General features: G+C 34.8%; 1 protein-coding gene across 1 annotated transcript in view; it reads left to right on the plus strand.

The window, feature by feature from the left end:
- LOC138697067 (uncharacterized) overlaps window positions 1-14,938 on the plus strand; it is a 175,879-nt gene that overhangs the window by 149,301 nt on the left and 11,640 nt on the right. Inside the window, exons 13-14 of the mRNA XM_069822662.1 lie at window positions 10,205-10,479; window positions 13,917-14,345. Coding sequence (XP_069678763.1) covers window positions 10,205-10,479; window positions 13,917-14,345 — 704 coding nt within the window. The remainder of the gene's footprint in view (window positions 1-10,204; window positions 10,480-13,916; window positions 14,346-14,938) is intronic.

The raw sequence follows: 14,938 nt of genomic DNA on the forward strand, positions 1-14,938 counted from the left end.
CCTTTATTTTAAAATAGCAAAGAATAAACTACCAGCACTTCAAAGATGATAACACTGAACTTTAATTTGATAAATCAGTTTTTTGACTTAATAACAATATTATGAGCAAGGTAACTCAGTGGTAAAACATAAGACTTGCATTCGAAAGGTCCAGACTTGAAATCCCGTGGTCTAATTTGTGTTTTTCTCTATAATTGAATTACTATGAATCCATATGACTAAAACATGATTTTTTGTTTAATATTTTCACTTCTATTAAAGAAAGGCCCTGAAACTTTTACCATCTATTAAACACATCTCTTTTAATAGAAATGTGGGAATGAGTCCTCTGGGAGTGTTTGCTTATGATTACCAGACTTTTAAATTATGATGCGCACAGACAACAAAAGAAAGTTTCAACATATATAGGTAACGTTATCTCATAAACCACTACTCAAATTAGATTCTGAGTTTTATATGATAATGTCCACACTTTATTTGACATAGCTGAGGCCTTTTGCTATCTTTTGTATTTACATTAAATATAAAAAATATTGTAGTCTACATATCAATTTTTATCTTAATTTTATTCCTTCAATATTTTGCTAATTAAATAATTTTACAAAATACTATAATAAGTCTTCACCGCCTGTATAGAGCTCCAAAAAATAAATATGAATGTCAATATTTATCACTCTATATTTAATAATTTATAAGATATGACACCTGTTTACGAGTATATTGGAACATTTTTCTGTGTAATTTATAATTTTAAAATGTGGTAATCCTAAACACGCAGAATAAATATGGGAAATGTCTGCTATTATTCGGTTGAGAAGATTTTGTCAACCAGTCTGCTTTAAAAAAAACTGAAAGTTATAGTTTATAAAACAGTTATATTATCAGTTTTTCTGTATGATATTAAAACTTGAACTCTCACTTTGAGAGAGGAATAGAGATTAAGGGTGTTTGAGAACAAGATATTTAGGAAAATATTTGAGGTTAAAAGGGATGAAGTTACAGGAGATTGGAAAAGTTACACAACACAGAACTGCATTCATTTTATTCTTCACCTCACAGTTAGGAACATTAAATCCAGACATTTGAGATGGGCAGCGCATGTAGCACATATGGGTGAATGCAGAAATGGATATAGAGTGTTAGTTAGGAGGCCGGAGGGGAAAAATACCTTTGGGGAGGCCGAGACATAAATGGGAGGATAATATTAAAATGTATTTGAGGGAGGTGATCATATATATTGGATTAATCTTTGCTCAGGATAGGGACCGATGGTGGGTTTATGTGAGGGCGGCAATGAATCTCCGGGTTCTCTAAATGCCATTTGTAAGTAAGTAAAGTAATCATAAACAAACACCCTAGAGGATTCATTTCCATATTTTTAGTTTATAAAAAGATGTGTTTAATAGTTGGTAAAAGTTTCAGGAGCCTATCTTTAATAAAAGTAAAAACATTAAAATTTTAAAAGTTAGACATTTCTAGCCACAGAATGTAATAGAATTGCTGCCTGGTGCCCATAAAAAGATAAATGCCGGATTGGCTTTTATTCCACAGTAAAGAAGATACAGAAAATGTTTAACAGAATTTCAATACTACTGATATTACGAACATTGTGGACATAGCTGCAGGTATGGCTGACAGATGGTATGTGGGTAAAGAAATGTGCAGTGCAAAACATTGCTTCTATCTAATATGTCAACATGGCAGTTCACAGTCTTGAAATAATTTTGAAATTAAGTAGATTAAAATATGATTTAAGACGAAAAATTTTTATATTAGGAATGAACATACTTTTCGTATCATTTTAATTACATGCATTTAAAAATGTAAAATTTTTAGTAACGAGGTGATAATATTATGAAAAGAACTTTTCTTATCAAGTTATAAATTTTCTACTTTTCTTTTCAAATTCCAAATTTAAAAAATTTCAAACACTGCTTCTCCTTTAAAACTGTGTTCATTATCATGAACAAAACTTGTGATATTGTATCTTCCCACTTTTCAATCCCTTACAGTCACATTCTTTCACTTGACTGCATATGTACAACATTGGTTCACTTGTCGACAGAATAAACAGAGCTGGTGAAGGAGTCAGGTCTGATTAATTTTCCTTTTATAGTGCCTACGACACATACACAACACATTCTGATGAAGAAATAGAAACAATCTTTCTCGCCCTGAAGGAACTTGAGGTCTACAGAGAATATTAAAAAAAGTTTTATTATCAGATTCTAGATCAACAATAGAAGCAATATCAAACATACAAAATTACTAAACTCATCCCAAATTAAGGATTCCCGAGACGTCATTCAAACACTGAACAGAAGAATTACTCCAATTCATACCAACAAATTATGGACACACATGAAATCGCGAAAAAAACATACGGTATTACCAAAATCATTAAAAGCAACATTATACCACTGTGCAAAATTTAAAATATTACAGAAATTCAAAGAAAAAATTTGAAAATATCAACAAAGATCGATCAACAGGCGAAAGATAGTCATAGCTCTTGCCCCAAAGCTTCGATGTTTGAGATCTAAATGTTAGGCCCCCTTGTTTAACACAAATATGTTATTGAAGCTGGAAAACCTTTAGATACAATTCTGTGGTGTTCGGGTAAAGGGATATAAATCATTTTTTTTTTGTCCAGGTGGAATTTTGTTCCCCAGATGAACACACAACTTAAATTATATAAGTGGGTGTGCAAAAATCAAAGAATACAAGCAGTTGATGTGTTTTATTTGTGTAGAAAATTATTTGTAATAAGGGTTCCAAGTTTAATTTTCATTTATCTGCGAGCTCATTTTTATGTCTTATCTCCCTTTACCCAAACACCACAGAATTAATGTTAACACCCTGCGTAACACACTTTTTATTTGAATACTGTAAGCTACTTTTGGCTAACACTGATGAATTCCGTACACCACTTTAGTGTTTAATTTACTAATGACGAATATTCGACTGTTCGCCATCCACCTTAAAGTAATGAGGAATTTAATGCGGAAATATCAAGTCACGAAAATTTGATCATGGACTATCAGGGGAAAGACTCGATTTGAAGCGAAGTAGGCGTCAAAAACACAATATTTGAACGAACAGACCATTTAAATATTAGGCTATAACCTGTGATAATGAAAAACAAAATACTCAGGTTAAAATTCAAAATTATCATTAACAATCAACCAAACTTTCCATCCTTCAAATGTTCAAAGGCACACTAGAATTAAATCTTGGAAAAAAATATAGGCAGATCGGTACTCATGTATGGCAGTGAAGCATGGTCAATACGAAATAGGATTCACAATGAATAATAATGTCAGTAGAGATTAGATCTCTCCGAAAAACTGCAAGTTAAACATTGTTACAACGGCAGAGGAATTTCGACACTGTAAAAGAACTCAAAATCACACCAATAATAGACTAAATTAATGAGTATTGCCATTCACTATCTCGTGAAATCTACCTCCGTGTGAGGGGAAGGAAAAAGTGGAATGAGAAGCTACCCCCCCCTCGCTACGCTTCGACTTGCAAGATAGCTGGCTCGCTTACCCTCACCATAAGGTTCTTACTGTGAGCTACGCCGCACGGATGCATTTGGTTTCACGAAATAACGAATGACCTACATAGGACGAAATAGCCACAGCATATTAGCAGTATATACAGGACGAAGATTATTTATTTATTTATTTATTTATTTATTTATTTATTTATTTATTTATTTATTTATTTATTTATTTATTTATTTATTTATTTATTTATTTATTTATTTGTTTGTTTGTTCACTTACTCATTTATTCATTCATTTAGTTATTTATTTATATACTTATTTACGTATTTATTTATTTATTTGCGTATTTATTTATTTACTTACGTATTTATTTATTTATTTATTTATTTATTTATTTATTTATTTATTTATTTATTTATTTATTTATTTATTTCATCACTACTACAGAACATGTGTTCCAGTTACAGTAGGATATGGTATAAAAATACCGTTACATACCATATAAGAAAGGTCGCTAGGATGACTATAAAAACATGGCAGGCGACTTTAACAAGCCACACAACTAAGACCGGAAAGGAAAATGATGATTGATGATGATGATGATGATTGATGATGATGATGATGATGATGATGATGATTACAATTATGAAGATTATGAAGACGAAGATGATGAAGATAATGATTATGACGATGTTTATGTAGATGTAGAAGTTAAAGATAATGATGATGATGATGATGATTATTATTATTATTATTATTATTATTATTATTATTATTATTATTATTATTAAAATGACAAAGTTGATGATGAAGATGATTAAGATGACTGTGATGAAGGTGAATATGAAGACGAAAATGATATGATGAAGAAGAAGAAGATGATGATGATGATGATGATGATGATGATGATGATGATGATGATGATGATGATGATGATGATCGAATTGATGACAGTGGAAATGATTACAGATGGAGACAACGACAATAATAGAAGCTATATCGTACTCTTACATGACCACTGAACAGGTTTAACCACAAAGTTTACTTGGAATGCATATTTTCCAACAGCAATTCGAAAGCTGGAGAGACAACACAACTTTCCAAAGATTCTAGGGATTTTAAAATCCCCAGAGCAATTTCTAATTTCTACTTTTAATTATTGTGAACAATTTTCTGTTGATAATACAAGGCTGTGAGGATAATGCTGTAAGTGTGACCGATAAAAGGTTTGCGGTAGGAAAGTTTCGTAGCCGTTAATCGATATTCTACTGCGTGGACTTAATTTCACCGTCCGTTACTACTTTCTCGCGCTTTAATTACTGTAATGCCGGGACAGGCAAGCTCTCCGCGTCTAACTGCTGAATTGTACAGGATCGCATTTCCTTTAATTAACCCACCCCACTCGAGCGCGGGCAGGTTTCTGATTGAGGGCTCATACAAAAGGAGCAGATAGTTACACTCCTTTGCATTCGTGTCGTTGGATGTCGTAGGCCTATAAGAGTAGATTGACAAAAACATTGCTAATTTTGGAACGAAATATTTCTCCTTACTAAGTAGTTTCTGTGTGGCATCTCAGAATGGGTATTGGATGTAGTTCTCTTTGGCTCGTCTTTGAAAAGTTCTACGTCATTATTGACACCACATCAAGTACATTCATTTCCTGTGTAAAATAGTTATGCTAATCTCAAGCAAGGTAGTTGTATTGAGTTAGCCAATAATAATAATAATAATAATAATAATAATAATAATAATAATAATAATAATAATAATTTATTTTAACTGGCAGAGTTAAGGCCGTAAGGCCTTCTCTTCCACTCAACCAGCAAAAAGTGTATGAACTTACAAAGAATTCAACAATTTGATTTAGATGAGAGCTACTACATGTATATAAGAGTTATTTACGAATTAAACAACAAAATACTATGAACTATTAATTAAACACTGAAATAAACTGTGTAGCAGAATTAAGCTAAAATACATAGAATGTTAATATATTTCAAATAATGTTAGGTAATAGAAAGAGATATTATGAGACAATTTTGAAAATACAGCACTATCAGGATACATGTCTAAAGGAAGGAGTAACAATGTAGACAGTGATAGTTTAAGTCAGTATGATTGGAGTGAAATGCTAAGGTTATCTTTTAAGCTGTTTTTAAAAGTGTTTATTGTCTTGCAGCCCCTAATACTTTGTGACAGGGAATTCCATTGTCGCGAGGTGGATACAGTAAAAGATGATGAATAATGAGATGTTCTATGAAGAGGTATACTTAACGCGCCATAGATAAGTGATCTGGTATTTACGTCGTGGTTAGAGTATAGATAAGAGAAACGAGACGAAAGGTAAATTGGTGTTGAAGTGTGCAGAATTCGAAAGAGTAATGACAAAAACTGTTAAGTTCTGCGTTCTTTAAGTCGGAGCCACGAAAGACTTGCGAAGGACGGTGATATGTGATCGCATCGTCGGATGTTGCACACGTATCTGACGCACATATTCTGAACTCGCTGTACTGTAACTTGACTGACAGTTCAGAACTTAGGTCACTTAACAAAACGTCACAATAATCGAAGTGCAGCATTACTAGGGTTTGTACTGGGGTAAGTTTTAGTTGCTGGGGCAAGAAGTTTCTTAAGCGACTCAAACAGTGAATGGCAAAATGAATTTATTTTAAAGCGTTCAATTTTTTAATTCATTGTTAATTTTTTTTTAAATTCTTCTTGCATTTTGATACAATATCGGACTTTATGGGTCCCTGACTGCACTATGATATGCTGTTACCTATGATGTTAGTTTATAGAATCTCTTCCTCGCACAAATTCGAAGATGTTGATGTCCTTGAAAATTGTTTGGAAATTTGTTTGTGGATGTGCTTCCTTATACTGTATCACAAGACCACCAGTTAGATTATTATGCAATATCAAAAATAGCCATTTTCGGCGTTGTATACAAACTGAAGTCGTCTACATTATAGTCTCCAATTCTTTTAATGAAATAATTTGGGCTTCTTTGAAATCGACTATAAAACTTCCTTATAATTTTGATAAGAACTTCATGTATATAAGGCATACTGAGATCTTCTTAATGCTTTCTGATTAAGCTTATAGATGGCGTTACTTGTCAACAATGTAATGTTGAAACGCGTCTTCAGGTTTCTACCCGGCGACAGTCCCGATACATTGCATTTTATTTGAGATTTTTAATTAATAGGCCTGTACACTAGCAATCACACTTCCACTCTGTATATCATATCGTAACATATAATATATCATATCACATCATAATGTAGTTAAATCAGTGGTTGCCGAACACCACGAAATTGTGACGTAATAGAAATGCAACCCGCACATCACTGTCGCAGAGAGAGAGGTGGAGTGGGTATCTCCTCAGGTAATGCAGTGAATAACAGTGCAGAGACGGACTGTGACCAAAAAATAAAAGCAATATAATATTCTTCTACTTATTAGCTATAGGCCTAGGCCGATACACTTTTCCGTCTTAATTTTTTATCCTCCTATTCATTATTTTCTATTATTAATAAAATAAAATAATTTTCTTATTTATCATGAAAAGAACGTGTACTTTACATCCGCAGATATTTGAAATTAGAAAAGCGTACCAAGCTGGTTACGAAGTTGTAAATTACACTACATACTTCAAAAAAACGTCTAAGAATTTTACTCCGATAAAAATGTAGAAGCCGATACTTGTTATTGTTTATTTATTAATAAAATATTCAAATTACACTACATACTTCAAAAAAACGTCGCGGTATTTTACTCCGATTAAAACATAGAAGCCAATACTTGTTATTGTTTATTTATTAATGAAATATTCAAATTACACTACATACGTCGAAAAAAACGTCGAAGTATTTTACTCCGATTAAAACATAGAAGCCAATACTTTACTCCGATTAAAACATAGAAGCCAATACTTGTTATTGTTTATTTATTAATGAAATATTCAAATTACACTACATACGTCGAAAAAAACGTCGAAGTATTTTACTCCGATTAAAACATAGAAGCCAATACTTGTTATTGTTTATTTATTAATGAAATATTCAAATTACACTACATACTTCAAAAAAACGTCGCGGTATTTTACTCCGATTAAAACATAGAAGCCAATACTTGTTATTGTTTATTTATTAATGAAATATTCAAATTACACTACATACTTCAAAAAAACGTCGCGGTATTTTACACCGATTAAAACATAGAAGCCAATACTTGTTATTGTTTATTTATTAATGAAATATTCAAATTACACTACATACGTCGAAAAAAAAAAAGTCGAAGTATTTTACCCCGATTAAGACATAGAAGCCCATACTTTTTATTGTTCGTTTATTAATGAAATATTCAATTTACAGGTAAGGACGTGGTAGTCTTTATATCAAGAAGAATAAGGACAACGTACATTGTTCTTTTATACTTCATTTGAAATTTTACAACAAATTAAGTATCTGATATTTTTGTCATCTGCACAAAATAAATACTTTTCCTCCCATGCAACTTAAAATTAAGTTTTTACTTATTATCTGTTTTCGAAAAGACATCGAAACATATTATCCTACACACTTGTAACATTACATGTGTACATCCGCTGCTGATAAATGTCTTTACTTGTATCGAAGTGATGGCTGTAAACAGAGGGTGGGGGTATGATGCCATGGTTACGCTTGAGTGGAGGCAGGGGCATGTGTCGCGACACAGTTTTTGGCGATCATTGACTAAATGGTTAACACCTTTGCATCTCATTACATCTCATTCTTGAGCGTGAGTGCTTTCCTAGCTCGCCTTCCTCTAGTTTCTATTTGTTTTCAAGTTTCTAATAGTTTCCAGCAGTTACATACAGACTAAATTAATTATATGTGCAACAAAGCTGTATTTATCGGTAGAGCGTCTGGCTGCGAAACCAGGTGGCCCGGGTTCGAATCCCGGTCGGGGCAAGTTACCTGGTTGAGGTTTTTTCCGGGGTTTTCCCTCAACCCAATACGAGCAAATGCTGGGTAACTTTCGGTGCTGGACCCCGGACTCATTTCACCGGCATTATCACCTTTATATCATTCAGACGCTAAATAACCTAGATGTTGATACAGCGTCGTAAAATAACCCAATAAAATAAAAAATTTATCGGTAGAAATAATGAACAAAACTGTATTTTATACAGATATAATGAACAGAAAATTGAGTCTTGAGGTTACTAATATTATGTTAACATTCTCTTATTCTTTATTAACATGTTGATTTTGTCAGAGATGCTGGAAACTAAAGTTTGACACTTTCTTTGAATATAAGCATCATTTAGCCAGATATCAGACAGTGCTTAAATGAGTCCATGTTTTGTTGTAAGCCTCTTTTTGTTCACTTTCTTCTTCAGTATAGATCACAGATTTTCAATTTCGTTCATGTCCGGTCTTCTTGCAGGCCATGGGAGAATATCTTCTGCAGTATATAATTAAAACACCAGTAGTACCAACATAGCCAGAAGAAATATAGTTAACCATTGGAAAAATATACCAGAAGATGTAAACAATCATATTTACAACAATAAAGACTCTGTGAATTATACTGATAGTTTATATGACGAATTATATTATGTTTCCAAAAAAAACGTTTTAATCTAATAATTTGTCCACGTCTGTAATAATCACCACCACCACCACCACCACCACCATCATCATCATCATCATCATCATAGATACAGTAGTAGGTAATGAAAGGAGTGGATTGAACGGTTAATCGAAAAAAATCGGATAATCCGTACCATAAAATATTTTCATAAATTAAGTGCATAGGGTATACAGACAGTTTCGTAATTTCTCCATGATGTTATGTTTAACATGCTAGGTAGTGGATCAGAAGTTCACTAATTTAAGTCTGGTTGTCAACGATGGAATTTCAAGGGCCAAAAAATTCCTTGTGATGGCTCTCTGCGGAAAGATAGGAATAGTAGGCTACAGGTCTCGTGTAGTGGATTTACATACTTTATACACTTCGTTCCTTTTTATTAAATTGCGTAACGTCAATCTCGTATTCTGATATAAGACGATTTACGGTTTACCTTCTCCCAAACCGTTCAATTATTTGCACTTTTTTTCGATACTTATCAATCATGTTTTTCTTACATTCGTGAAAGACATTTTACACAGTACGGGCACTGGAAAAGTAGACAAGACTGAATTGTGCACAGGTTTTGCTATAAATTGTGCGGAAGTTCTTGGTGGAATGTCTTTGAAAGCAGATAATGACTATTTTACAATTCCGGAAAACACTCACAAATAGCTGTTCTTATTGGTAGCAGCGGCAGAAATGTTGTGTTAGGGTGAACTCTAGAAAAAGTACTTACTAATGTAAGGTAGTGTACTGTACAGTACATATTTTTTGTGAGCAAAAAAAAAAAAAACGAAAGAAAGCAGTCGGATAATCCGCCGATCGGTTAATAGGGTGACGGATAATCAGAGCTCTACATAGTAATAATAGCAATTAAATAGTATTAATAAAATTTCTTCCACAGAATTAAATTTCATCAACATCATCATACAGACATCATAGCCAGAAACACATTTACATTTTGTATGATGAGAAAATTAAAAGCATTTTTAATCATTTTGAGCGTTTACGATGGCAAATTTGCCTGTTTCCCCTACCAATCTGTTGGCGTCGCTGACTGGGGTGGTGTTGCAGGGCAGGTGCCAGCTAGACGCCAGCTCTCCGACCCCTACTCGCCGCTCTTCACGCAGAGCTTCCTGTCCTGCTTCCCCTGCGTGCTGAGCCCCGTGGTGCTGCTGCGCCTGCTGCTCCACCGCCTGCTCACCACGTCTGCACATCTCCAGCGCTGGAAGAGCTGCGCTTCTCGCTCCAGCTTTGCCTCCGCTTCTGCACATGAGGCGCCACGAAGTCCGCGGAGCAGAGCGTCCTCCACGGACACTGAACCCAGCTCCCTCAGGAAGAGAAGAAAGGTTGGTTCTAAATTTCGGCTGCAGCTATAATTTCAACTTAAGCGTAAACATAATTGACACAAACAGAAACATAATTTTAGCGGTCAGAATTAGAAACGTCTAAGTAAGTAATAAGTACAGTGATCATATAATATCTCTGAGCTTGAAGACAGTTACGGTGACGATTTCGATTCCCGAAAGAAAACTTGCGAGAGGAATGGAAGGATGCGGTGATATTATCGGTATGAAAACAAATCCTTCACAATGCTGAAATTAAAAACTTCCGCTCACTATCAATGTCATGCTCGGTGATTTTTCTGTAGATCTAATAGATGATAAATATAGGAAGCGATGAGTAAAAGATGCTTTCAGTTTCGACTTACAGGTATAATAATTTGCTCTACAGACACATTTGTTCATTTCTTCTTATCTCTATGTCATATCTAAAGATAAAGGCAGAACAAGAAAAAACTAGCAAACGTCAAACTTATTGAAACCTATCCATGTAGGTGTCATTCATTTGTCATTATTCGTATTTGTCGATATGTGCCATTCATTTGTTATTATTCGTACTTATCGATAGGTGTTATTCATTTGTTATTATTCGACAATTGTGAAAATGTTGTAATAAAATAATTTATAGAAAGTTTACTTTTGTCTTCAAAGAAGAAGTTAAGTGACATATTAATCATATATCGTTTTTCTTTAATATTTCAAATCGCATTATACTTTACATGTTTATTGTATTCAGGACTCGTGTGGTCACTCAAATTTTTTTGAGCTGATGTCTTTAACGAATGAATAAATAAATAAATAAATAAATAAATAAATAAATAAATAAATAAATAAATAAATAAATAACATATAGAAAATGTTTCTAGGTAACACATGAATTATATATCAGTGTAAATAAATTGCGTGCCACTACAGTTTAATGCTTGAAACACCACCGAGACAACGAGACGCTAGGCGAAGGGATCCAGACGGCGCGGCGGTGGCTTCAATATGTATTTACTCCAGCCGCGGCGAAAATGCGACTCACGAGCACATTGTGACTCGCAGTGCTTTTCTCTCGCTTCCTACCTACAACCCCGACCCTCTTACTCACTGGAGTCAAACTCCGTTCTATTTGTATTTGTCTCGGACCTGCGAGTGGCGTATCGTCGCAATATCTCTCTCGAAACCATGTACCTCTATAAAAAACGAAAGTTTCAAGAAGGATGGGAGGATGCATTCTTTTGCTTACAATATAATGAAAATATTAAATGTATGATTTGTTCACAAATATTACTAGGAAAACGGTTGTATAACATAAAACGGCATTATAAGTTACTACATGTTACTGATGAAACATTAAAAGGTTAAGTATTATTATTATTATTATTATTATTATCATCATCATCATCATTATTATTATCATTATCATCTCTGTACGTCGATTCTTTTACAGCAGATGTACGAATAATGCGGTTAGATTTTCAATTTAAACTCACAGATTTACAATGTGACGTTAAATGAAAGCTAGATGTAAGGACTTGACAGATATTGAACTTTTCAAATCTTTGGAAAAAAATAAATATTTGAAGCTTCTTTCTTTCGCTTGCTCTGTTGAAGCCATGTTCGCTGTAACTTACGTTTGTGAAAAATTATTTTCAACAATGAAAATAGTAAAAACCAAATTTAGATCACGACTGACAGACAGATTCCTTCGTGATCAACTACGATTGGCAGTAAGTGACATAATTCCTGATTTTGAAACTTTTTTGTCGCAGAGACATTCTGAAGGCAGTTAATTTTAGGTTGTGATAATGTGTCCTATGTTTTCTTGTTCATTTCTTTCTTCGTTACACGTCCTAAACATTAACTTCCCCTTCGGGTGTCCGCCTCCCTCCATAGGTGCTATGCACGTTGCAGCTTACACAGTGGCTCGGCGCACCATGGCCTTTTCGCCACGGCTGATTTACTCCATGGATGTTTTCGCGTTCAGCCACGATCCCACGAGTGGCGCTCAGAGCAACAACCGGAAGTCGTGTGAAATGGCTTTCACGCTTACATCTTATTCACATTAATTCCTGTTTTCTTACAAATCTCCACTCCAATAAATTAATTTAGAAAAAGTATAGGCATAATAAAGTATTTAGTTATTTTCCCATAGCACAAAGCGGTACGCGACACTGATATAATTCGTTACTTTTAAGCACGTAAATAAATAAAAGTTGATTTTATGTATTTATATACCGCACCTGTGCTGTAAGTTTAACCAACAAGGCCTACCAACAACATGGATAAGGTTGTTAAAAAACAAGATCGGCCAAAAAATAATTTACGAAAGTAATATGTGATTTTCGACGCACGACAGTGTTTTTACCGGGAGTCCGATACGATCCATGTAGCTTAATGTTGTCTATCATCTGATATATTTTTACCATTCATTTTGGTTTTTGGATAAATCGATTACAAGATTATAACATTTATTTAAGGGGAAAGGACGGTATTTTTTTAAACTTTTTTCCTATTTGGTGAAAAATATTAATTTTTTTTGTATGTAGAGAGCTCATACCTGTAGAAACTCAACAAAAAATAAATATTTTGAAGAAAAAGTTATTTGGGGGCCCAGATTTGAAAAAAATATATACCCAATGCAGGATTTTACTAAAATCGATATATCTAAACCATTTTTAAAGTTAGATTGATCCCGTTTTTTGCAATGTACTTGCAAACGCATGCTCTACAAACTGTCTGTAACAGAACTTTGATATTAGTCTCTACGTTTGTAAAATAGACAATTAAAATTTAATAACACTTTTCTGAATTCCTTTCTTGCAAACAAAGGACGTAGTTTTCAAATGAAATCAATTAACAACATTCTGTTACAGAGAAAAGTTTCCTAATAGTCTAAAGAACGTGTGTTCTGAATTTCATGCATGTATCTTTAATAGTTCAGAAATTATATCCATTTGTGTCTGGCAATGTAGCAAAAAAATGAAGTTCCCGTAAACCGATAAAAGGGGGCGAGTGATTTAAAAATCCATAGCGCAGGAAGTTTAAAAATGGCGTCTCAACATCCGATAAGGGCACAAATACTCACGAAATGTTATACAATGCATTCCACACATATCACAGAGCATTTTAAAGAATTTTTTTTTAATTTACTCATTTTTCACCAAAAAATACCAACCCCTCCTCTTAAAATTTTTCAATCATATGATGATTGGAATCTATAAATACATTTTATAATCTGATATATTCTTCTGCCCCGAATATTTCTTCCGTTCACCATTTCTTCCAGTGCATTCTTAAAGTAGGCAGTTTCTCCTTAGCCAGTGACTCATCCAATTCCTTTTTCTCTTCCTGATCAGTTTCAACATCATTTTTCTTCACCAAATCAGCTTATTTTTGTGATGCTGGCTATAGTAACTGTACAGTATTTATTTGATTGTTTGTAATTGTGTGTCCAGGTGAACCTCACCGTGGACTGCTCGGGTAACGACGCGGGCGTCGCGGTGGACGAGCTCCCGCCGGCGCCGAGCAGGGCTCGCTCGCTGCACCGCGCCTCGCACCAAGTGGACCGCGCGTCGTCGCTGGTGCCCCGCGACAGCGTGAGTAGCATGACGGGGCTAGGGCTGGAACCCGCCGTACAGGCCACTCTGTTCGCCTTCTCGCACCTGCTGCGGGGCGCCCCGTCCCGAGAGAGCCTGCAGAGCGCTCCCAGCAGCGACGGCCGCAACACGCCGGTGCCGGGCTCGCCGTCGGGCGTGATCAACCTGCCTGTGATCAGTTTGCAGACCCACAAGCCGCGCGCGTCCTTCCGCTTCTCGAGCCTGCGGCACAGCAACAAGCGGCGGTCCAAGTCGCAGGCCAACATTGCCAAGGCATGCATTACTCCAGTACAAACTGCTGTCCTTTTCTGTTTAAACGTCGCAGTTATACCTAATGTTCACAAAAGAATGGTGGGGTTTGAAAGCCGTTTATTTTCTGTAGGCTTATTTTCTTACTTACTTAAGGCTGGTTCTCAAACAGGGAACGGAAACGAAAGGAGAACGGAAATATTGTTAATTGCATTTAAATTATTGTGAATTATTGTGAATGCTCACATTTAAATGCATTTATTTAACATTTCCGTTCTCGTTGTCGTTTCCGTTCTCGGTTTATTGTGAACCATCCTTTACTTATGACTTTTAGAGAATCCGGAAGTTCATTGCCGCCCTCACATAAACCCGCCATAAGGCTGGTTCAGAAACCGGGAACGGAAACGAAACGAGAACGAGAACGGAAATATTAAAATAAACGTATTTAAATGTGAGCATTCACAATTAACTATTGTGAATGTTCACATTTAAATGCCTTTATTTTAACATTTCCGTTCCCGTTGTCGTTTCCGTTCCCGGTTTATTGTGAACCAGCCTTTACTTATGGCTTTTAGAGAATCCGGAAGTTCATTGCCGCCCTCACATAAGCCGCCATCGATCCTGGCCCAATC

Source organism: Periplaneta americana, chromosome 3 (genome assembly GCF_040183065.1).
Source record: "Periplaneta americana isolate PAMFEO1 chromosome 3, P.americana_PAMFEO1_priV1, whole genome shotgun sequence".
Taxonomy (NCBI): domain Eukaryota; kingdom Metazoa; phylum Arthropoda; class Insecta; order Blattodea; family Blattidae; genus Periplaneta; species Periplaneta americana.